Source organism: Oryctolagus cuniculus, chromosome 12 (genome assembly GCF_964237555.1).
Source record: "Oryctolagus cuniculus chromosome 12, mOryCun1.1, whole genome shotgun sequence".
Classification (NCBI taxonomy): Eukaryota; Metazoa; Chordata; class Mammalia; order Lagomorpha; family Leporidae; genus Oryctolagus; species Oryctolagus cuniculus.
The window spans coordinates 29094202-29117797 of NC_091443.1; the positions used below are offsets into that span (position 1 = coordinate 29094202).

Genomic DNA, 23596 nt, shown 5'->3' on the forward strand with positions numbered 1-23596 from the left:
ACATCCTTTTATGTGTTTTTAGCACAAATAAGCTCAATCTCATGTATTTGATTAATTTCTTAATGGCCATGTGAAAATTACTGCAGTTTCCAAATTTGATCCTAGAAATTTTAGTATAGTACCTACAGACGATGCTTACAGTGGTGTGAGTCACAATTTTCACTTTTACATGGTGCAAAACTGATATACATTCAGTAGAAACTATACTTTGAATTGTGAATTTCGATATTTTCCCAGGCTAGCAATGTACAGTATAATAATATTTCAGGAGGGTGGAGGTAACACAGAGCTATAGCCTCTAGTCAGCCACATGAATGTAATCCTGAGGAAGAACAGCTGATGCGCTAACCTGATATGTTCAGAAAGTTGAGCACAAAATGGGTTTTTGACTTAATATTGACAATATGTTTATCAGGGCCTAATCTCATCATATGTTGAGGCACATCTGTATTAAAATGTGCATATACTGTTACATTTCTAATTTCTGTTATTTATTTTATATACTTGAAAATCTAATATGAGGTTTTGATATGCATGTATATAGTAAAATGATTGCTATAAAATTATATAATTAGGGGCTGGCATTGTGGCATATCAGGTTAAGCTGCTGCCTGCGATGCTGGCATCCCATATGGGTTCCAGTTCAAGTCCTGGCTGCTTCACTTCCGATCCAGCTCCCTGCTAATGCACCTGGGAAAGCAGCAGAAGAATGCCCACGTGATTGGGCCCCTGCACTCTAATCTTTTAGGAAATGTCTAGCATACATATACAATTTAAAATAATATTTAGTCAACATTCCTAATGGTAGATCTCAGTTCATTTATCCTACATAAGTGGAACACTGTACCATTTCACTTTCAATTCTGTATTTTACCAACAATCCTGACACTGGCAACCATAGTCTCATGCTCTGTATTTAATTTCATTATTTTGTTTTTTCCTTATTTTAGGCTCTACATTTAATGAAATCATACAATATTTTTCCATGTCTGGCTTATTTCACTTAGCACACTTAGCATTATACTACTTGAGTGCATCCGTGTTGTCATAAATAGCAGGGAATCCTTTTTTTAAGGTCAAATTGTATATTTTTATATGTTTTTTCCATTGATGGTTGTTTCTATATCTTGGCTATTGTAACTAATGCTACAGTGAACACACATGTGGAGCTGTCTTTCATTTCCTTGGAGATTAGTTATTTTGAGCACCTTTTCATATAACTGTTAGCCAATTTTAGTTCCTGTTTGGGGAAATACCTATTTTAGTCCTTGGCCCAATTTCGGTTTGATTATTTATTTTCTTGGTACTGAGTTGTGTGAGTTCCTTGTACATTTTGGACATCATCCCCTTATCTAAAATACAGTTACCAAATTTTTTCTCTATTCATTAACTGCCTTTCTGTTTTGTAAATTTTTTCTTTGCTGAATAGCAGCTTTTTAGTTTGATGTAGTCCCACTTGTTTCTTTTTATTTTGTTGCCAATGCTTTTAGTAGGAGATGGATAGATACATATATAGATATAGATAGATGTTAAAATAGCTTTTCCCCCTGTTTTCTTCTCGGAATTTCATTGCTTCATATCTTATGTTTAGGTCTCTATTTTGAATTAAAATTTGTGTATAGTGTGATAAGATAAAGGTCAAATCATTCTTTGGTACACAAATACCCAGTTTTCCCAGCATTGTCTATTGAAGAGAATGTCCCTTCTGCATTGTGTCTTCTTGGTGGCGTTGTAAAGTCTAGCTGAATATATATTGTTAAGCTTATTTCTGGATTCTGGATTCTAGGCCACTGAACTCTGTGTCTGTTTTATGCCAGTTCCACTCTGTTTCTGGTCACTATTTCTCTATACAAACATTTTTGTATTATGTTTTTAAAAGAAGCAAATTCTCCCTTTTTAAGGAGTGGCCACTTATAACTTGGGAATCTGTGCTTCCTATAGGGACAATATCCCACGAGTAGGAGTAGTTTAGTCTCAGTGTGACCACAATTACAATTATTCTGAGACCAGTCTACACACATTCAGCTCTACTCCATAACACATTTACTCATTTGTGTTTGCACAGGAAGCTTACAAAAAATCAAATGCTCATATTGTTCCATTTTGAAGTCTTAAAAGCTTTTACTATAATCATGGCATCAAATGGAATGTTCTAGTCTCATTGTTAAAAAATGTCCAATAATCAGAAATGCGTCAGGTGCTGAAATTAATTATTAGGTATTTATCTGTGTCCTGTTGTTTCAACAAAAAGAACCTATTCTTTCATAAAGTCAAAAAAGACCACTTAATTTATCTAAATTTGACCTTTGTATACCCTATCGGTTAATATCAAGTTGTTTAAACTCTACCAAAATATAAGTTTAAACTGTATTATTCAGTGTAGCTTGTACAGTCATAATTCATTGTTAATGTTATCACTAAGTAACTACATAAATCAGAAAAAATTACATTAATGTACATTAAATATTTTAAATATATGAAATTTTCTCAAGCATTCTCTAAACTAAGTAGCAAAATGTTTCAAATGACAGGGACAGGAAAAATAAGTGTTAGAAATACATTTGCACTTTTTTTTTTTAACTTTTATTTAGCAAATATAAATTTCCAAAGTACAGCTTATGGATTACAATGGCTTCCCCCCCCATAACTTCCCTCCCACCGGCAACCTTCCAACTCCTGCTCCCTCTCCCATTCCATTCACATCAAGATTCATTTTCAATTGTCTTTATATACAGAAGATCGATTTAGTATATATTAAGTAAAGATTTCAACAGAAATCTTTACAGAACATAAAGTATAAAATGCTGTTTGAGTACTAGTTATAGCATTAAATCACATTGAACAACACATTAAGGACAGAGATCCTACATGAGGAGTAAGTGCACAGTGACTCCTGTTGTTGACTTAACAAACTGACACTCTTATTTATGGCGTCAGTAATCTCCCTGGGCTCTAGTCATGAGTTGCCAAGGCTATGGAGGCCTTTTGAGTTCGCTGACTTTGATCTTATTTACACAAGGTCATAGTCAAAGTGGAGGTTCACTCCTCCCTTCAGAGAAAGGTACCTCATTCTTTGATGGCCCATTCTTTCTACTGGGATCTCACTTGCCGAGATCTTTCATTTAGGTTTATTTTTATTTTTATTTTTTATTTATTTTTTTATTTTTTATTTTTTTGCCAGAGTGTCTCGGCTTTCCATGCCTAAAATACTCTCATGGGTGCTTCAGCCAGATCCAAATGCCTTAAGGGCTGATTCTGAGGCCAGAGTTGCACATTGTTTTATCTGTCCTCTGGGATCTTGCATCTCATCTCTTTCTGCTCACTTTTATTGTTTCCATTTTTGCAGATATTGTTATCACTAGAAGCAATGCTTCTACATATTTTAGTATAATGTGTTAAAATCTTAAGAATGTGAATGCAACTTAAATTTAATTATCCAGCTACTTTATTGAGTTCTTTGAGATTAAATTAATAACTCAAATGCTTAGATTCTGCACAGAGTAATTATTCAATAATCATTAGCTATATTTAAAATTATTCATGGGGGTTGTCAGTTGTCATAGTGGATAAAATACTGCTTGGGGCACCAGATACCAAAGCGTCTGGGTTTGCGACCCAGCTTTGCTTCCAATTCCAGCATTTGCTAATGTGCATGTTGGAAGGCAGCAGGTTATAACTCAATTCTTGGTTCATGCTATTCATGTGGGAGACCTGGATTGAATTCGGGGCTGCTGGCTTCTGCTGACCCAGCCCCAGCTGGTGTGCTCATTTGCAGAGTGAACCAGCAGATGGAGGATCTCTGTGTTTCCGTTTGCATTTCTCTATCTGCCTTGCAAATAAATAAAAGAAAAAAAAAAAAGGAGCAGGGGTACAGTGGATTAGGCTGCTGCCTGGGACATCATGGAGTCTTGCCTCCACATCTGACCCAGCTTCCTGCTAATGCTCACCCTGGGAGGGAGCAGGTGATGGTTCAAGTACTTGGGTCTCTACACCAAAATTGGAGATGCTTATGGGATTCCTGGCTCCTGGCTTCAGGCTGACCCAGCCCTGGCTGTTGCAGGCTCTCCCTCCCTCTCCTTGTCTCTCTCTTTCTCTCTCTCCCTTCTTCCCCTCACTGTTGCTCTTCCTTCAAATAAAAGAAATAAATACAACTAAAAGAAATTAACAATTGTTCATGTCTATAACATTGGAACATAAAGTTATTTCACATAAAATTATTTACTTAATGTTAAACACTGTGTAAAATTCTAGATGTGTATTTCATCCCTGCAGGCATTCCACTCATTGCTATTGCAGAAGCATTCTGTTTCCGGGTAGTAAGGGGTGCCCTTTTGCCCAATGTTCTATTCTTTGTCTTGCATTTTGTGCAACCTCTTCTTTGACTTTATTATATCACCTTTAATGTACTGAGGGAGTTTTCAGTTTGAATATTCTTTTATTCCTATGTTTTCTTTTTCTTTTAAGATCACTGAGCAAGACTATTTCATTTGGTTATCACAGAAGACTTTGTGCTGTGGGCCTGATTGTAGTTTTCTCTGTCTAAAACATCCCTGAAGTATATTGCAAGGCCTTTCATTCATATACCAGTGATATTTGCCAGAGACTCTTCCTGTAAATTCAGTTCAAGACTCTCCAGACACCACTGGTTCACTGACATAAGAAAGGGAAGCAAACTTATCAAGTTACATAAAAGATTAAGACCCTGAAGCTGGGTTCCCACTTAATACCATCTTTAACTGAATGCAGGGGTGACTTTTTGTTTTAATTTATAATCTAGGAACTATTGCTAAAAGAAATATAGCATAAATAAGAGGTACTTTAGGGAATGATTTTCATAGCCTGCAAAGCTAAACACAGGTCAGCAGTAATTTGCTATGTAAGTTAAAAACTAATTGCAGAGGTCAGTTGAGAATTTGAAATATTAACTAATGGATTTTTTTTCTTTCTCATTATTCTCTATAGTAGCTACTCTTTATTATTTAAAATGACAACAGAGGAAGAGAAGGTTTAAGACCTAAGAATGGGAAGGCAAACCCACAAACATGTATTTGCATGAAACAAAAGTGAGACAAAGTGAACTTTGGTTAGATTGTCTAAAATACAACAGAAACGGCAGCCTTGAAGGCGTTCATTTTAAAGCAAGTGGAAGTCATGACCATGGAACTGGGTAGGATGTGATTGAATGAGATAAAAAATGTTGAGTTTCCAAATGCTTGATGTCTGAAAAAAAAAAATTTGAGAAATCCCCACTGCACAAAGCTCCAGGCTTGGGGAAGGGGTTATTTTAGTGAAAGTGAGGTACAAGCAATACATACTGTATCTATGTGTCTATTTCTAAAGAACAGACTTTGGTAGGTGTGGGCTGTCTTCCCATCTTGTACTTGAGGAAGACCAAGACTTGACAAGAACTTGGGGTCCCACCTGAGGAGCTGTTGAGTAACCGCTAGGGTAATTGAGTCAGATTTTCAGGAAATAAGGACTGATCAGTACTGGAGTACCAGGGAGGCAGGCAGGCTTCCAAGGCCCTGAGAGGAAGCAGAGATAATGTGGCTAGACTTTAGGACCTGTGTGTGCTGTAGAACGACTCAGACTTAATAGACTACTGAGCAGAGGTCAAATCACTAAAACAGATACTAGATCTTAGAACAGAATAGGAAAGACCAGATAAAGGTGACTAAGTGAGACAGTGTCAAAGGAAACAGAAGGAAACCCAATCAAAAAGTAGCCCTTCCATTACCATGGGAGTACGCACCTAAGCTGGGTATGCTTCTGCCTCTGCCTCCACTTAAGTACTTCTCTGCAGTACCTAGTACTGAGAGTGATTGAGTTTTAAACTTGGGTTTAAGTTCAGATTTTGAGGAGCCAGGTTAATAGGCAATCAGGTTGGTCCCAGTGGAAATTCAAGATGCAAAATGCTTGCTTTCCCCCAAAGCTACTTTTAGCAAGGCCAAAAGTGCCTGCCCCATTTCTTAATATATTAATTTAATTAATTTCTTAATTTCCAAGTTTACCATGAACATAGCAAGAGAATGATGATCTCATCCTTCTGAGCTCACAGTTTGCTATACAAACAGATCAGGTGTTTTGGTGGGTGTTGTCTTTGCTTGTATATGAATGTCAGTCTGATCATCAAGTTGTTTTTTTTTTCTTCCACAAAAATGTGCTTAAACACCCCACTACCTCCAGTCCCTTCAGGTTTTGGCTCTTTTGGAACTCCCCTCCAGGCCACTCTGGCAGGAGATCTCCGACTTAAATTAACCTTGCTTTTTTTTTTTTTTTAATTTATTTGAAAGAGTTACACAGAGAGAGGAGAGGCAGAGAGAGAGAGGTCTTCCATCCAATGGTTCACTCCCCAATTGGCCACAGCTGCCGGAGCTGCACTGATCCGAATCCAGGAGCCAGGAGCTTCTTCCCGGTCTCCCCTGCAGGTGCAGGAGCCCAAGTACTTGGGCCATCTTCCATGCTTTCCCAGGCCATGGCAGAAAGTTGGATCAGAAGAAGAGCAGCCGGGACTAGAACCAGCACCCATATGGGATGCTGGCACCTCAGGCCAGGGCGTTAACCCACTGAGCCACAGCGCCGGACCCATACCTTGCTTTTAAATGCATCCTGCTTTTCTCTTTGCCATGTCTGCTTGGAAATTCTTCCATGTGAGACAAAGAACCAAGTCATCTTTTCTCTACCGCCGTTTCACCCATAATAAAATTCTAAATATACGGTGTTTAATTTGAATTCACAAAAATCATTCTTCTGTCATCAGAAATTAGATAAGTAAAATTTAATTTTAGAAAGATAAGAATATTCCATTTTTGGAAAAGTCAAGTTGGTAGTTAAGAATAGTCTTTAATTGCTACTGAATATAGTTTTCTAATGCTCCATATTTTCATGTTGTCACCCTATTCTGATCTCACTAACTGGAATCATAATTTCCAGACAATTTAAACATTTTCAGTTATATATCTTGGTTGCAAGAAAATTATGGCTTATGGTTTCTTGAAATAGTGGAAGTTTCATGTTAGCTGTTTAGACTTACAAAGGGTTGATGTTAGTTGCTGATTGTTCATATCTAACATGAGTTGCATTATTTCCACTGTTGCCACACTATATCTTTGAATTGTGTTTTAAATGTTGATGTCTAAATGCTTTCTAAAATGCCTTTATGTCACAGTATGATGTGTTGTGCATTCACAATCAAAGAAAATAGGTACTTGGAAATGACCTATCATAATGTGTGGTGGTGGAAACGCAGTGAAAAGCAGCTGATGTTGCCCTCATCCCTCTGCAGAGCCACCGAATTTCCAAAGTGAACAGGTATTGATGTCATCTGTCGAGGGATGAGTCGTAAGTCAGCCTGTCAGAGCTTCAGGCTGAATTTCAGGGAGCATTACTTAACTAATGTAGACATAATCATGCAAGCCAGCAAAGACAAATGGCAGACAGAAGCTAGTAAACACCTGTACGTTTAAAAGTACGTTGTCACTGCTGACAGTGCTAATATCGTGAACAAAGTATCATACGCAAAATACTTCTATGGACTTGTGAAAAGTAACTCTCATTCAGAATTCATAGACCGTGAAGGAGATAACACGCAAGTGTGTGGTAAGGAGGGAAGAAAGGGTATGTAATTAGCTGGAAAAATGTATGTGATTATGAGTAGAACATAGAAGTAAGGTACATTTAATGCCATATAATTTATTATATCTTACCCTCTAAAAAGTGTTATTAGAACTACAGGGCTGGCTGGCACCGCGGCTTACTAGGCTAATCCTCTGCCTTGCGGCGCCGGCACACCGGGTTGTAGTCCCGGTCGGGGCGCCGGATTCTGTCCCGGTTGCCCCTCTTCCAGGCCAGCTCTCTGCTGTGGCCAGGGAGTGCAGTGGAGGATGGCCCAGGTGCTTGGGCCCTGCACCCCATGGGAGACCAGGAGAAGCACCTGGCTCCTGCCTTCGGTTCAGCGCGGTGTGCTGGCCGCAAGCTTGGCCGCAGCGGCCATTGGAGGGTGAACCAACGGCAAAGGAAAACCTCTCTCTCTCTCTCACTGTCCACTCTGTCAAAAAAAAACAAAAACAAAAACAAAAACAAAAAACAAAAACAAAAAACAAAAACTACAGGGCATCGTGTAATCCACATTATCTTTTATTTTGTGTTGTAAGCAATTTGATTTTAATACATAACAAGTAAGCAAGCTTATGTCCTTTGAAATCTTCTAAGAGTATATGAGTTAGGGTTTGTAATACCTAGAATTTTAACATGAGCTATTATTTTTTCTAGCAAGGTGACTGATAAACATGAATAATAATTTCTCACCGAAGGGGACTACTGATGCCTCCCCCACAGCGTTACATGAACACAGATGGACTGATCTAGGGTACATATGCCTTGAGTCAGTGGATGGATATTTCCCTTCCTCTCTTTTAGGTTCTCACTCCCCCAGTGCTTTTTATTCATTATAGTGCAGAAAAAAGCTCAGAGTCCAAAGGAAATGATGGCAGGACTTCCCTCTTCACATCTCAAAGGCTGCAGAAGCCTTGTGCTTAAAGGAGCTTGTTTGTTCCTTACACATTTTAGAGAAAGAACGTTTTTCATTCTGAGACCTTTTTCATCCATAACCTTTTAATTATTCTCTGTGGTAAAAATAACAAGTAGTGTTTAATGAAAACTCTCATTGTAGGAAAAGTGGGGATTTTTTAGGCTAATCCCTAAATTAAATGAAAGAAACGAATTTCTGGGGAAAAGAAAAACCAAATGAGTTTTTTAAAGTGATGTGAAAATATATGTTGGCACTGACGTCTTTATCTGTGTGCTTATAGATGTGATCTGGAGATTGCCGTCTGCCATGGTGGTTTCTGCTCCACATTACATGAGGCTTTCCTGGGCTTGCTTTCAATCAGTAGGAGAATATCACATTTTCTCTTGAGTATATGCAATGATTGTATTTAGTTTTTCATTTTTCCATTTTGCATAGCTCACTGACAATATAAAATATTACATTGTGTATTCCTCCAACTGTAAATATAATTATTGCTTTTTTAATACACATAAGAACTTACACTCTGGAGTTTGTAATAAGTAACATCAACAGATCTGCTAACTAAAATTACTTGAGTAGAGCAACTCATTATAACAACAGAATATCTACCATCTCTTTCGTGGGATGTACTACGGATATTGAGTGACACTAAAATTACATTAACATCCGGAAAAGCACATCTTCATTAAACTTGTGAGTCTTAAGGTGCTAGTAAAATGTCAATTGTTCTGTACACAGTTTTGTAGGTTTAAACTGCTTTTATCTGCCTGTTGAAATAACAGCACTTTGCCTTTAACCCATACATATAAAAATGTAAAAACTAAAGATAGTGAAATTATTATTTGCTTTAAATTACTTTAGGAATTTAAGCTTCCAGAATTGATAAAAATATTTGTAAAATGTGCTCTGAGCTTTGCATGATTATCCATGAATACTGAATTGTTTCTTTTGGAATTTAGGCTTATATCCTTTCCCAAGGTATCTCTTCTATGCTGTCATAAACATACATGACAGTAAAATCAGTGACTTTATACAATTATCACTGAAATAACTTTGATTTCCTAATGTACCTGTTTGAGGCCAGTTAAATATGCAGTGTATGCTGGAATTTAGCATGTATATATATATATAAATATATATACATATGTCTTTATCAAGATAATCATGAATGTGAGTATAAAAATTAATAGAAAGTAGTTCTTGCTTACAACCTATATGCAAAAAAGCGGTACTATAGCTGTATCATAACTAAATATGCAAAGGCTCTGTTCAAAACAATTAAGAAGATAGTAAATTCTTGAGAAGCAAAAAAGAAAGTGACATAAGGAAGAGTCATTTTAGGTGTAATCCAATTCTGGAGCTGCTGCTCTCCAGCTGTTCAAGCTTGGTAAACACATAAACCTTCTGTGCCTCTGTTGTCTCATTTATAAAATAGAGCTAATATTAGTTCTTACATAGTAAGCTTTGTGGTAGATTAAATATAATACTTATGATATATTTAAATCTAGTGCTTGGCACACAAAGGATTGATAGGTTTTTTAAATTATCTGATCTTAAGAAACAGGTTAAGGAGTTATCAATGTAGAGGTATTAGGAAACCTATGGCATTAATTAGGAGGTGAGACTGAGCTTTGACTCAGCAACTGGAACCCTGGGTTATCTGCTCCTAAATCTGTTTGTGGGATAGGAGGTGATGCTTTTTTTTTAAACTGTGTTTTGCAATCTCACTGAAGCATAAATTACCTTTTGGTAATACTTGGAATTTTGGCTTTTTACAAGGTTGTCCAGTAACTATCGTGCATACTCAAAAATAAGAACAACTAATACAGAGTATCAAAAATACCAAAACATGATCTTGGAGACACCGACATTTAGAACTCAGAAGAATGAAGTGCAGTCCAGAAAGGGCATAAATAGTCATCAGAAATGCTGATGTAGGGAGAGCTCTGCTTCAGAAATCAGAAGAAACAAAGTTTAAGAAAGTTCAAAATTTCCTTTTTTTTTTTTTTTTTTTTTCGGTTAGAGAGAGAGCACCCATCCACTGGTTCACTGCCCAAATCCTACCTAGCTGGAGCTGGCCCAAACCAATGACAAAGGCCAGGAAGTTGGTCTCCCACACGGATGGCAGGACCTAGCTACCTGAGCATCACCTGCTGCCTGCTGGGGAAGCAGATCCAAGCTAGAATGGAGAGCAGATCCAAGATTCAAAGCAAGGCACTCCAACTATGGGATGTTGGCATTCCACGTGGGGTCTTCACTGCTAAGTCAAACACCCACCCTTCTATTATTCACCAGTTTTCTCTTTAAAAAATAATGTAAATAGGCTGGTGCCATGGCTCACTAGGCTAATCCTCCGCCTGCAGCGCCGGCACACCAGGTTCTAGTCCCGGTCGGGGCGCCAGATTCTGTCCCGGTTGCCCCTCTTCCAGGCCAGCTCTCTGCTGTGGTCAGGGAGTGCAGTGGAGGATGCACCCCATGGGAGACCAGGAGAATCACCTGGCTCCTGCCATCGGATCAGCGTGGTGCGTCGGCCACAGCGCGCAGACCGCGGAGGCCATTGGAGGGTGAACCAACGGCCAAAGGAAGACCTTTCTCTCTGTCTCTCTCTCTCACTGTCCACTCTGCCTGTCAAAAAAAATAATGTAAACAATTTCAGGCATAACAAAACAATGCAATTTGGAAATAGACAACCGATCTTAAGAAGCAAAAATCAACAAATATCGTTGGAGTTCTTTGTATGTGCTTTAAAGGTCTTCTCAACATGCCCATGAACAGAATAACGAGAACCTTCACCTTGGTGTTTGTGCCCTTCTGCATTTCTTTATACTGTGAAACCGATCTATGCATCTGTCTCAAAACGTAAACTTAAAATATGTCTGCCGCAAAATTAATTTTAGCCCAATATGACCTTTTTGAAACTCACCCATGTTGATATGCGTAGCTTAGGTTCTTTCTTTAGGCTGCATTTTGTATCTATTTTATGAGGAGTCTACATTTTGATCATTCTACTTCTTTTGATAGACGACTAATAATATTGCTTTCTATGCCATGCATATGTCTGTTTTCAAGTACAAGAGTTTACCTGTTCTCATTGTAACTTTTTTTTTTTTTGCCAGTTTGTTATCCATGCTTATAGCGGTGTATATATTCATCAAGGTTATATTTTTAGAAGAGTGTTTCGTGACCTCTTGCATTTGGCCTGTCTTTTCAAGGTCATTTGCAAATATTAGAATAGTGTCTATACTAGAAGTTTGATGTACAGTAAACAAAGGTGTATCCTTTCTGGGCATTGATTCGGAAGTTTGGTTCCTTTCAAGCAAAAAATACAGGGGCCAACGTTGTGGCATAGTGAGTAAAGCCTCTACGTATGACACTGGCATTCCATATGGGTGCTCCAGCTGCTCCACTTCTGATCCAGCTCCCTGCTAACGGTTTGGGAAAAGCAGCAGAAAATGGCCCAAGAACTTGGGCCTCTGCCTCCCACTTTGGAGACCTGGATGCAGTTCTGGTTTTAGCCTGGCTCCTCCTCTCTGGCCATTGCAGCCACTTGAACCAGCAGATGTAAGAAAAGTTGATCTCTCCCTCTCTCTCACTTTCAAAGAAATAAATCTTCTTAAAAATTTTAAAATGCTAAAATTTCCTGACCTTGGCCTCCCTCACATGTGATGCACAACCAAGGCATGTTGTCTCTTCACCTTGGCACTTCTGTGTTACCTCCATGGGACTTTGAGGGCAAAAGGAAGCAACCTAGCACACAACTTACGAGGTCTGTCATGTTGCAAATCTTTTTCTTTATCCCAGGAGTCTCCAGTCTCCTGCTAGTATGATAATGTCACAAGAAACAACAACATCGATATCAAATATGAAAAGTAGCAGATACCTGCTATGAGGCAGCTATACTGATGACAGATAATAAGGAAGCAGAGCTAGATAAACTATTACATATGTACACCACACACATACAAAAATATATATATGAATATAGGAAAAAATAAAAATCACAATTATATGGACTAGAAAAAATAGCTTAAAATAAAACAAAATCCCATGTTATAACAGCAAATATATGAAAATATATCTCATGTAATCTCATGTATTACATGCATAATTTTAATAAATTTAATGAAGACCATGTAAAAGTCTTAAAAAGACATATAGTAAGTCTGAAGTAAATGGGGGGACGAGAAAACCAAACATTTACATGAAAAGGGAGAGGGGAGGAGACACACACACACACACATACACAGATTGATTTCTTTGTAGCAACCCTAGAGATGTTTCATAAATTGGAATTTTCAACACATGATATTTAGCTTATTTTTTCATTTGTGGTTCTAAAGGAAATTATTTTTTTAAAGATTTGTTTATTTGAAATGCAGAATTACAGAGAGAAAGAGAGATTTGAAAGGCAGAGATAGAGTTCTTCCATCTGCTAGAAGCCCCAGATGGCCGTAACAGTCGGGTCTGGGCTGATCCAAAGCCAGGAGCCAGAAGCTTCTTTCATGTCTCCCATGCACATGCAGGGGCCCAAGTGCTTGACCATCTTTTCCCAGGTGCATTAGCGGGGAGCTGGGTTGGAAGTGAAGCAGATGGGACTTGAACCAGCATCCTTATGGGATGTTGGTGTAGCAGATGGTGGCTTAACCTTCTTCACCACAGTGCTGGCCCCAAGGAAATCATTCTAAAGTACAAGAATTACAAATAAAGTATCCAATAAATACTTGTTGGTTTTTACCTACCAGTTTAATGTAGTTCCTAACTTCTTTACTGTTTTATAGTAAATAGGAGTTGAAGTTGGTCAAATTTTACCTTATTTAAGAGAAATGTATTTTTTTTCTTCTCTTATCAGTTACATACATTAAAATGCTTCCTACTATTAAGTAATTCTTGCATCCTGGTAAGGTAAACCAGCTTGGATATAGTATGACTGATAAAACCTGGTGAATTTGGTTTTCAGTTATGTAATTTTCTTTTCTAGTGCCATTTATTTTTTTTTCTTGGTTGTTTACATTAAAGTTATTTGGAAAGTTAGTTTTCTTACATCTCTGGAAAAATTTATATATTATCAGAATTTGTGCTTTCTGACCATTTTGTCTAACTCTCCCGTAAAGGTGTCTGAGTACTGTGTGTTTTAGTGTGGAAAGTAGTGTGAAGATCCTTCGTCACTTGTTGCAATCAGGTTTTCATCTTCTCCATTCCACTGGCACTCTATTTCAAGATCCCTGTCAAGCCCAGCCAGCGGCCAATTCCTAGCTGTCCTCTTATTTAACTTTCTAACATCCTTTTTTTGGAACTGCCCTGTGACTACCTAAAATAAAAAGAGTGCCTACACCAACCTCCTCTTTATCACTCTTAATCCCCTTGGCACTTTTTATTTTCCTTTATTGCAATATGGATATTTCATTTATTTTATTGTCTTTTTTAATAAACTTAGACATTAAAGAATCAGTTTTCTGTATATTACTAATGCCCTCAATACATACTGACAACTGTTTTACATGTAATACATAGTTTATTAACATAATAAAGATGTTGCAGGTACTCAAGAGTTTAATATGTCATTAATATGTCACTAAGAAGTAGTTAAAGTTACATCTCTCAAAACTTTGATTAGTGGGATTTTGTTTGAACTTTCTGGATGACCTATTAAATTTATTTAATTAACCTCTAATAATTTGGCAGTTTTCTGCAAACATTTGCATGCAAACATCTGTAAAATTGTTGTTCATTATGGGAATTAAACTTTCATAAAATTTATGTAATGCCTTTCAAATGTAATACAATTTAGAGGTTTATTTCATTTTCTTAAAACTCGCTAAGTCCCTCTGAGGTAAACACTTGGAACATTATTATATAATTGTTTTGATTTCAGGCTGGACAGCAGCGATGGTGGGAACAGGAGATTAAAATAAATGGGAATATTCAGAAGGGAGAATTGATTACATATAACTTGACAGAGCTAATTAAACCAGAGGCTTATGAAGTTCGACTGACTCCTCTTACCAAATTTGGTGAAGGAGATTCAACAATTCGTGTGATCAAATATAGTGGTAAGTAGCCTTTTATTTGAAAGCATTTAATCACATGTTAAATATATGTAACATTTATGATGCTACTATCAACCAAATTTAGATAAAAAGTGAAATTTAGATTATTGACTTTCTAGATAATCATCTAAGTAACCAAACAGAAAACTGTCAGAAAACCTTTAGTCACCAAAAATGGTAGTATTTGGTTACAAATGTAGAAATATGCAATAATGATTTCATAGACATTGCACCTCTGTGATAGAAATGTGATCCCAATGCATGATGCAATATTTTTCTGGATTTTGTCTGTCCAATTTGTGATGACTTTAAAGTGTATACTATTAAGAAGTTAAGAAATATGATCAAAATCTTTTTTTCTGTTTTTAAAATATACACTTATTTTTTAGAGCTATTTTCAATTTATGGAAAATTATTCAGAATATACAAAGTTCCTTCCCCATGCAGTTTCTCCATTATTAATATCTGACATATGGTACATTTCTTGCAATTGATTCATAAATATCAATGTTATTAGAGTTCATATATTTCATTAGAACTTACTCTTTTTGTTCAGTTATGTAGATTTTGAGAAGCATATGATGTCATTGTCCACCAGTTAGAATACCGTACAGAAGGTTCACTGACGTGCAGTTCCCCTGCGTTCCACCTGTCTGCTTCTCCTTGCCCTCTCTAGCCCTGACAATCAGTATCTGTAGCTTCTCCTTTTGCAGAGGTTGCATAGCTGGATTTGTACTGCCAGTAGACTTGTTAGCCTTGCTGATTTCAATGCATATCTGGGTTTTCTCCAAGGTGTTTTGGTAGCTTACTGGCTCATTTCTTGTTATTGTTAAATAATATACTGTTGGTAACAATACCACAGTTAGCGTATCCTTTCAGTTTGTGAAGGCCATCAGAGTTGTTGTGTGTATTTTTGTTGATGGTCCTTTTTTTTTTTCAAGTTACTAGTATTTTAAAAGTCGTGTGTGTGTGTGTGTGTATGTATGTGTTGGTCTAGCTTACCTTTATAACCTAGGCATAAAATATTTCTTCACATTTAAGCAAAAATAGAAATTAGCTTAGAACTGTGAGAAAATTACAAGGTGATCTAAAACGTTTATCTAGACTAGTTCGAAGAAAAATAATGGCATTTACTTCAAGGTATGCTATTATTTTTGTGTCTTTTAAAGAGGTGAATATAAATTGATATATTTATGCATTTTAAAACTTTAACGATCATTGACTATCTGTAGAATTTTTCAGTATTAAGGAATCACTAAGAAATATGTCATATTTATTTCATTGCTTCAGTGGGATATCATTCTTTTTAATTATCAGGGCTGTCACTGAAAAGGTAACAAAAGCCTTCATTTTGTTTGCAGTTGAAGGACTCCACTGTCTTACATTAGGTGTAGTTTTCCTACTTCCCAGGGAAACAATGAATAATGTCAGAAGTGAAAAATTAAATGAAACTATTAAAACCAATTAAATTGTATATTCAATGTTCACTGAAGTGTTAGGATATATAATAAAGACTGAGATATTTGTATGAAAACATTAGGATAAAGATATCTCTTCTCAAGTATAGTCCTTCACGAATATGTGGATGTTTTGTATTGGAATTAAAAATAAACACATAGTAGCAATTGTTATATTGTAATCAGCTTCATGATTCCACTGAGAAGTCTATCTATATTTATTTTGATTCATATATTTTATAGATTTTGTTTCATAAATGTTATGAAATTTTTCATGTATTTTATAAACATTTGTTATGTTTTATATTTTTATAGAATATTTGTTACATCCTCTTACATAGTATTTTCCTGCTTCTGAGTTAGAAATTGTGGACTATTTGAAGGAGGACATTAGAAACCAGGCATTAATTTTCATTCTTTTAAAAGATGGAAAATACTAGAAAATAGGAAGTTTTGGTATCCTCCAAAGTTAAACAGCTGTGAAATAATAAACCCTGACTAGAACTACTGTCCACCCCTCTATTGCAGATGATCTTGCTTCTTTGAGTTTTGGAGGTCCTTATGACTTTCTCTAAAGAGGAATTTTAAAAAATATAGCAGTTCAGGAATTCTTAATAAAAATTCTTAAGCAATAAAGTAAATTTAAAATGTTTTTGGGCCAGCGCTGTGGCTCAGTAGGCTATTCCTCTGCCTGCGGCGCCGGCACTCCGTGTTTTAGTCCCAGTCAGGGCGCCGGTTTCTGTCCCGGTTGCCCCTCTTCCTGTCTAGCTCTCTGCTGTGGCCTAGGAGTGCAGTGGAGGATGGCACAAGTGCTTGGGCCCTGCACCTGCATGGGAGACCAGGAGGAAGCACCTGGCTCCTGGCTTCAGGTCAGCACGGTCCCCAGCCGCAGCAGCCATTGCGGGGTGAACCAATGGAAGGAAGACCTTTCTCTCTGTCTCTCTCTCTCACTGTCCACTCTGCCTGAAAAAAAAAAAAAAAAAAAGGAAAAGAAAAGAAAAGAAAAGAAATTTATTACTTACAGGTGTGCAAGATGCAAAGTCCAAGATCAAGGAGGGAGCATGGTTGGCTTCCTGCTCTCTCCTGGCTTGCACATTGCAGCCTTCTCACAATGCATCACATGGCACACAAAGAGCTCTTCAGTGTCTCCTCTCCTTACAAGGGCACCAGGATTTGAGTCCCACCCTTAGGATCCCACTTAAGCTCCATTACTTCACTAAAGGCCCTAGTTCCCGGCACAGTCAGACTGGGGACTAGGTATCAACAGAGGTTGCATGTAGGTATGATGTTTCTTAAAACTAAATTTTAATTTGGAGATGCTTACTTCATTGACACATATTTCATAGAAATAACTAAATTTAACTATTTGAGTTTTCAAAATAAAATTTATTAGTATCAGGCAGGAAAAGGAATTGTTTTTAGTTCACTTCAGTGGAACTAGTAAATATACCATTCTTTGTCTATATTACTCATTTCATAATTTACAATCTGAAAGCAAAATCAGAAAAGTAATCAAGGTAATAGCATTTCCTTTGTATATATTGAAATAGTAACTATGATTGAGAAGCTAAATCAGGTTGTTAAAATTCATCTCAGTGTGTTAATGCGGTAACTGAATATGAATATGATTTGTGCATCTGTTTTTTCCTTCATACTTCATTAGTAATGCACAGGTTAGATAAAGGCAAATAAGAAGTAACAATAAAATGACTAAATAGAAAAAGTTATGAAGGATAGATTAACTACCTTTTGTAATCTAAGGAGACTACAATAATACTCTTTTCAACCGGAATGCAATTTTCTCTGAGTGATTAAATACCTAAGTAATACATATGCATACCATTTTGTCTCTTAGGTTACATATATTTTTGTCCATATTTTAGTGAAATTTATTCATTTCTCTTTTGACAGCAGTTAACAGTAATATTGTAAATGTAGTTTTGTAAACCAAATGTTTATTTTGTTGCACAAAATGTAAAATGTGTTGCTTATCATTTGAAAACTCACATGCATGCAAGTTGTGTGTGGGGGTGTGTGTGACAAAGTGGGATGGAAGTAGTTATTTGTTTTGGGACACATTACATGGCATGCAAATTATTTTCACATATGCCATGCCATTTTTTTCTGAATGTAAGTAACAGCAACAACGTAGTGTAAGCTCTGTTGGAATATCGCTTTCTTTCAAATCATCATCAGTTGGCCTACTGTCAGCTTCAGATTTGATTTCTGGGGTTTGTTTAGCACTGCTTAAGATGTAAAAGCCCAGCAATCCATTCTTTTAGAAATGAGCAATTCCCCTATGCTATTTAGCATTGATCCTCTTGGTTCTTTGAGGTGGTTATTGTTGAGCTCCAAGCTATACTCTATTCAGTCCTCTAGAACAAAATGAATTGCAGATATAATTCTCCATGGCCACAGTGGGGATGATCATTTAAGTTTTTGGGAGGAACTATGAGACACTGGACATTTATTTATTTCAAGCATGCTAACATTGTCTTATTTTCTTGCTTTCCTTATAGCTCCTGTAAATCCTCATTTGAGTAAGTATATTTTTACTTTAAAAATGTCACTATCTTTCATAATTAAGAAAAGTAGACAATATATAAATTATCTAACTATTATTATTAAATGTAAAACACAATGGTTTATCCTCAGTAAGATTGGCACTAAATGTGGATTTTAAATTTAAGAGGATATGGGCATGGGACAAGTTATTTAATATTGATAGTTGATGTTTATAAATTTTCCTGAATATGGAAATGTACAGCCATTTTCCCAATCTGTTTAGTATTTCTATAACTACAGTTTTTTTTTCTTTTGTGGGATTGCATATCACTTTGAATTTCCATATTCCACTCATGAAACAGTATTATCACTTGGGAAGTGACTATTGGAATGGTTTGACCAAGTGTGTGTGTGTTTCTTTCATACATCTCTACTTTAATCCCAATGTGATTGGTCTGATGTAGGTTACAGATTTTTAAAACTATCAAATTTCAGTGCTTTTGGCAAATTGTCTTTTGCTGTCTACCAGAAATTCCCACGCCTGAAAACTGCCCTATCTCTGGAAAGCCACTTTGAACTAAAATTGATTTACCATGAAAATCCACTCTAAAATGTCAGCGCAGGAGAGCATTTATTTTTATTGCAAGGTTAGATTTTTGCAGGTTCTAAGGAAGGGTTAAAGAGGGCAGGTGCAAGAGGGTTGCTGGGTATCAGACTTACTATTCTTTTTTGAAGATACATTTATTTGAAAGTCAGAGTTACAGAGAGAAGGTCTTTCATCTGCTGGTTCACTCCTCAATGGCCAGGGCTGGGCCAGCTGAATACAGGAGCTAAGAGCTTCATGTGGCTCTCCCACATAGGTGGCAGAGGTCCAAGCACTTGCATCATCTGCTGCTGCTTTGCCCAGGCCTCAGCAAGGAGCTGGAGCAGAAGTGGAGCAGCAGGACTTGGACCAGTGCCCATACGCGATGCAGGTGTCAAAGGTGGAGGCTTCACCTCTTGTGTCACAACGCCAGCCCTCAGGCTTCTTATTTTTGAATCCTGAAGAGTCATCATCACATTGGGAAAGGTTCAAGAAAAGATAACAAAAGTTTAGCGATTTTGTAATGTGAACTATTTGAAATCTCTTTATTATTTCCATGTGACCTCTAAAACTCTACCAAAATCAGGTTCTAATTAGAAAAACTGTAAAAAACCCTAGACTCTATTACTTTCCTATTTTATGAGTTCTTTTGATAAATTTATACAGCTGAGTACATTTTCATTATTTATCAAATATTCTGTATTCCCATGCATGTTTTATGAGTCAACTTCCTTGTACATAATTATAATTATTTCATTGAAGCTGAGTATACAGTCATAAAATTATTATGTTCCAAACTAGTGTTTTTTCAATTATATCTATAAACTGTTTATGAAAATCTCTCCAGTAATAGGTTTTTTAACTATATACTTCAGAAGTAATGAAGAGTTACTTATGTTGCTTATATATTTGCCCGATTTGATTATAGTAATTACAATATCATAAACAATTTATACATGAAGTAAGTTAAGCTGTAGTATTCCTAAATTTTACTTTGAGAGACAATTATTCAGACTTTTGAAGCTTTTATTCATTTTTGTAAAAGATTTATGTATTTATTTAAAAGGCAGAGTTTGAGGAAGAGAGAGAGATCCTCCATCTACTGGTTCACACCTCAAACTTCCACCTCTAGGAGCCCAACTACATGGGCCTTCTCCCGCTGTTTTCTCAGGCAAATTCACAGGAAGCTGGACTGGAGGTGGAGCAGCTGAGAACTGCAACAAGAGCCCATATGGGATGCCAGTATTGCAAGCTGTGTCTTAACTCACTGTAAAACAATGCTTTTTATTCATTTTTAAAAATAAGATGGATAAATATCATTATAGATCTGCATCCAAATCTTAATTTTTATCTTATTAAAATTATAATCTTAAAATCTTTACATGTTCTCTAACATCTTTTTATGTATACATAATATATAATTTTGTAGGCAAAAATATTTACAGTAATCCACAGTACTCCAAAGTAGCAGCTAAGGGAAATTTGTGTTAAATATAAAAGACATCATGCATGGATGTAACTGCACTGCTACTTCAGCATGATACTTTTCATGGATAATAGCAAAAAGTCCTATCTTATTATAAGATCTATGACATAAACATGTCTTATATTTGTGTGGAATATTGTTTATCCAGAAACTTACTGATTTAGAGTTTCTTAAATCCTACATTCTTCAGAATATAAAATATGAGTAAGAAGTACAGCAGTCTAACCTGAAAAAAAGACATGACAAAAACATATTCCTTAATGTAATGGGAAGCCCACCTATTTTCTTTTTATTTGTAAGTATCATTGTTTCCAATTAACTCAGCTATCTTTTCACAACTGTGCAAGGCAGGAAAACTAAACCAGAGTCCCTTATCCTTAAAAGTTTATTTTTTTATTTTTATTTTTTTGACAAGCAGAGTTAGAGAGAGAGAGAGAGAGAGAGAGAGAGAGAGAAAGGTCTTCCTTCTGTTGGTTCACTCCAGAAATGGCCACCATGGCTGGCACTGCGCTGATCCAAAGCCAGGTGCTTCCTCCTGGTCTCCCATGGGGTGCAGGGCCCAAGGACCTGGGCCATCCTCCACTGCACTCCCGGGCCACAGCAGAGAGCTGGCCTGGAAGAGGAGCAATCGGGACAGAATCTGGCACCCCGACCAGGACTGGAACCCGGGGTGCTGGCGCCACAGGTGGAGGATTAGCCAAGTGAGCCGTGGCACCGGATTTCCTTAAAAGTTTAAATCTCCATTAATCTGGATGTCATTTTGAATTTATCATTTAATAGCTGATTTTATCCAAAGAATGCCTCTCTGTGAGTTTAATAAGTATTTGGGGAATTTCATAGAGTTTTATTAGGTCAAATGAAATAATATATACTGTTTCATTTTGCTCAAGGATGTACATTGTATCTAATGGAGCTTATCAATCTCTTATACTTATTTTTCAGGTAGGGCCATCACCAATTAAAAAAATAAATAAGACCCAAACCTTTATACCTAGAAACATTATTACTACCCAGACATCAGGACAGATGAAAAAGTTGCTCTCAGACCTTGTGTTGGATCTAATTCAGTGTGTGGTAGGCATCTAATCCTAGTTGTGCATCAGAGTCTTCACAGAATCTTTTCAATATTCCATTTCAAGTGAATTCAAGCATCTGACAAACTCACAAAGTATGAAAGTGAAGAAAAATATTTTCTAAAATACGTTGCTATCACATTGCCCTAGTAACCTTTCATTATTGTAAGTGGGTACACATAAAAAATTTTAGACATGGCATGAAAAATTGGATTAGTTAAGACTGTTATCTAACTGACAGTTATGTTTTTGTTGTCCCTAAATTTACTAAATGAAAGTTGGGAAAATTTCTCAAGTATGAACTATATTCCCTAAGTTATATGGATATTTCAAAGGAAACTTACATAAGTCATGTTCAATTTTACAAGCAATTTTTCTTCTTCATTAAAATTAGTTTTATGTTTAGCTGTAATCTTGTGGTCTGTTACAGCTCTGATACAATTATTTCTGTACAATGTTTTAAATTTCCTTATACTAGTATTGCAATGTTTGTATTGATTTAATTAACATTTAAAAATGTATTGAAAATCTGTTAACAGGGGAATTTCACTGTGGGTTTGAAGATGGAAACATTTGTTTGTTCACGCAAGATGATACAGATAATTTTGACTGGACCAAACAAAGTACAGCAACAAGAAATACGAAATATACCCCCAACACGGGACCTAATGCTGACCGTAGTGGCTCCAAAGAAGGTATGAGGTTGTGAAGTGCTGTGTTCATAGAAATCAGGTCGTTTTATAAATGCTATGAATAGGAAATACAAAGAATCATTAGCCATTTATTAGAAGATAGAATTCCACATAAATGTTAGGTACAACAACCATATATTTTTTTCTTAGAACTGGCATAGCTGAGAGATTTGTAAATCTTTTATATAATCGTTGTCTAAACTTTTTATTTATTTGATGGGACCAGTGCTGTGGTATAGTAAGTTAAGTCTCTGCCTGCGGTGTTGTCATCCCTTATGTATGCTGGTTTGAGTCCTAGCTGCTCCACTTTTGATCCAGCTCCGTTTTAACGGCCTGGGAAAGCAGTGGAAAATGGTCCAAGTGCTAGGACCCCTCCACCCACGTAGGTTAACTGAAAAAGCTTCTGGCTTAAGATCAGCCCAGCTCTTGCCTAAATTTACATCATTTGGGGAGTGAACCAGTGAATGGAAGACCTCTCTCGTCTGTCTCTATAACTCTTCCTTTCCTATTTGAGAGACAGAGTTACAGAGATCTTTCACTGCTGGTTTACAGTGAAACTTACTGATTTAGTAACACTGTAACACTGGCTACCCATATGGCCACAATGAGAGGCTAATGCCAGGAGCCAGGAACCCCACCGGAGTCCCTCACAGGCTCAAGCACTCAGGCCATGTTCTGCTGCTTTCCCAGGGACAGTGGAGCAGCATGTGCCCGTATGGGTGGCCAGTGTTACAGGTGGTAGATTAACCCACTGCTTCACAACATTGCCCATAAACTTCTAATTGAATACCTTATTTTATGAACAAGATCATTCATTTTGTTAAAGCCACTGTTCATCATGTACACATAAAGAGTTGATATAGGAGATGCAGATCCTCCTATTGTTCTTGAGTGTACATGGAAATTCTACAAATCCCTAAGGACTTGAAAGGCCATGTTGCCTAATAATATATTTAACCATTCTATTTTGTCTGTTTTAAGGTTTTTATATGTACATTGAGACCTCTCGACCCAGACTGGAAGGCGAAAAGGCTCGACTTCTCAGCCCTGTTTTCAGCATAGCTCCTAAAAACCCGTATGGACCGACCAACACTGCATACTGTTTCAGCTTCTTTTACCACATGTATGGACAACACATAGGTGAGATGACAGCGAGTCGTGTTTCCTGTAAAGGCTGTCATAGCTAAGAAGAGACAGATTCACCAATATAGCATGACAACAAT

General features: G+C 36.8%; 1 protein-coding gene across 1 annotated transcript in view; it reads left to right on the plus strand.

Annotated features, from left to right (window-relative positions):
* Nucleotides 1-23596, plus strand: part of MDGA2 (MAM domain containing glycosylphosphatidylinositol anchor 2) — an 896755-nt gene that overhangs the window by 835508 nt on the left and 37651 nt on the right. The window contains exons 11-14 of the mRNA XM_008269620.4: nucleotides 14403-14580; nucleotides 18554-18574; nucleotides 22221-22376; nucleotides 23355-23513. Of these exons, the coding sequence (XP_008267842.3) occupies nucleotides 14403-14580; nucleotides 18554-18574; nucleotides 22221-22376; nucleotides 23355-23513 (514 nt within the window). The remainder of the gene's footprint in view (nucleotides 1-14402; nucleotides 14581-18553; nucleotides 18575-22220; nucleotides 22377-23354; nucleotides 23514-23596) is intronic.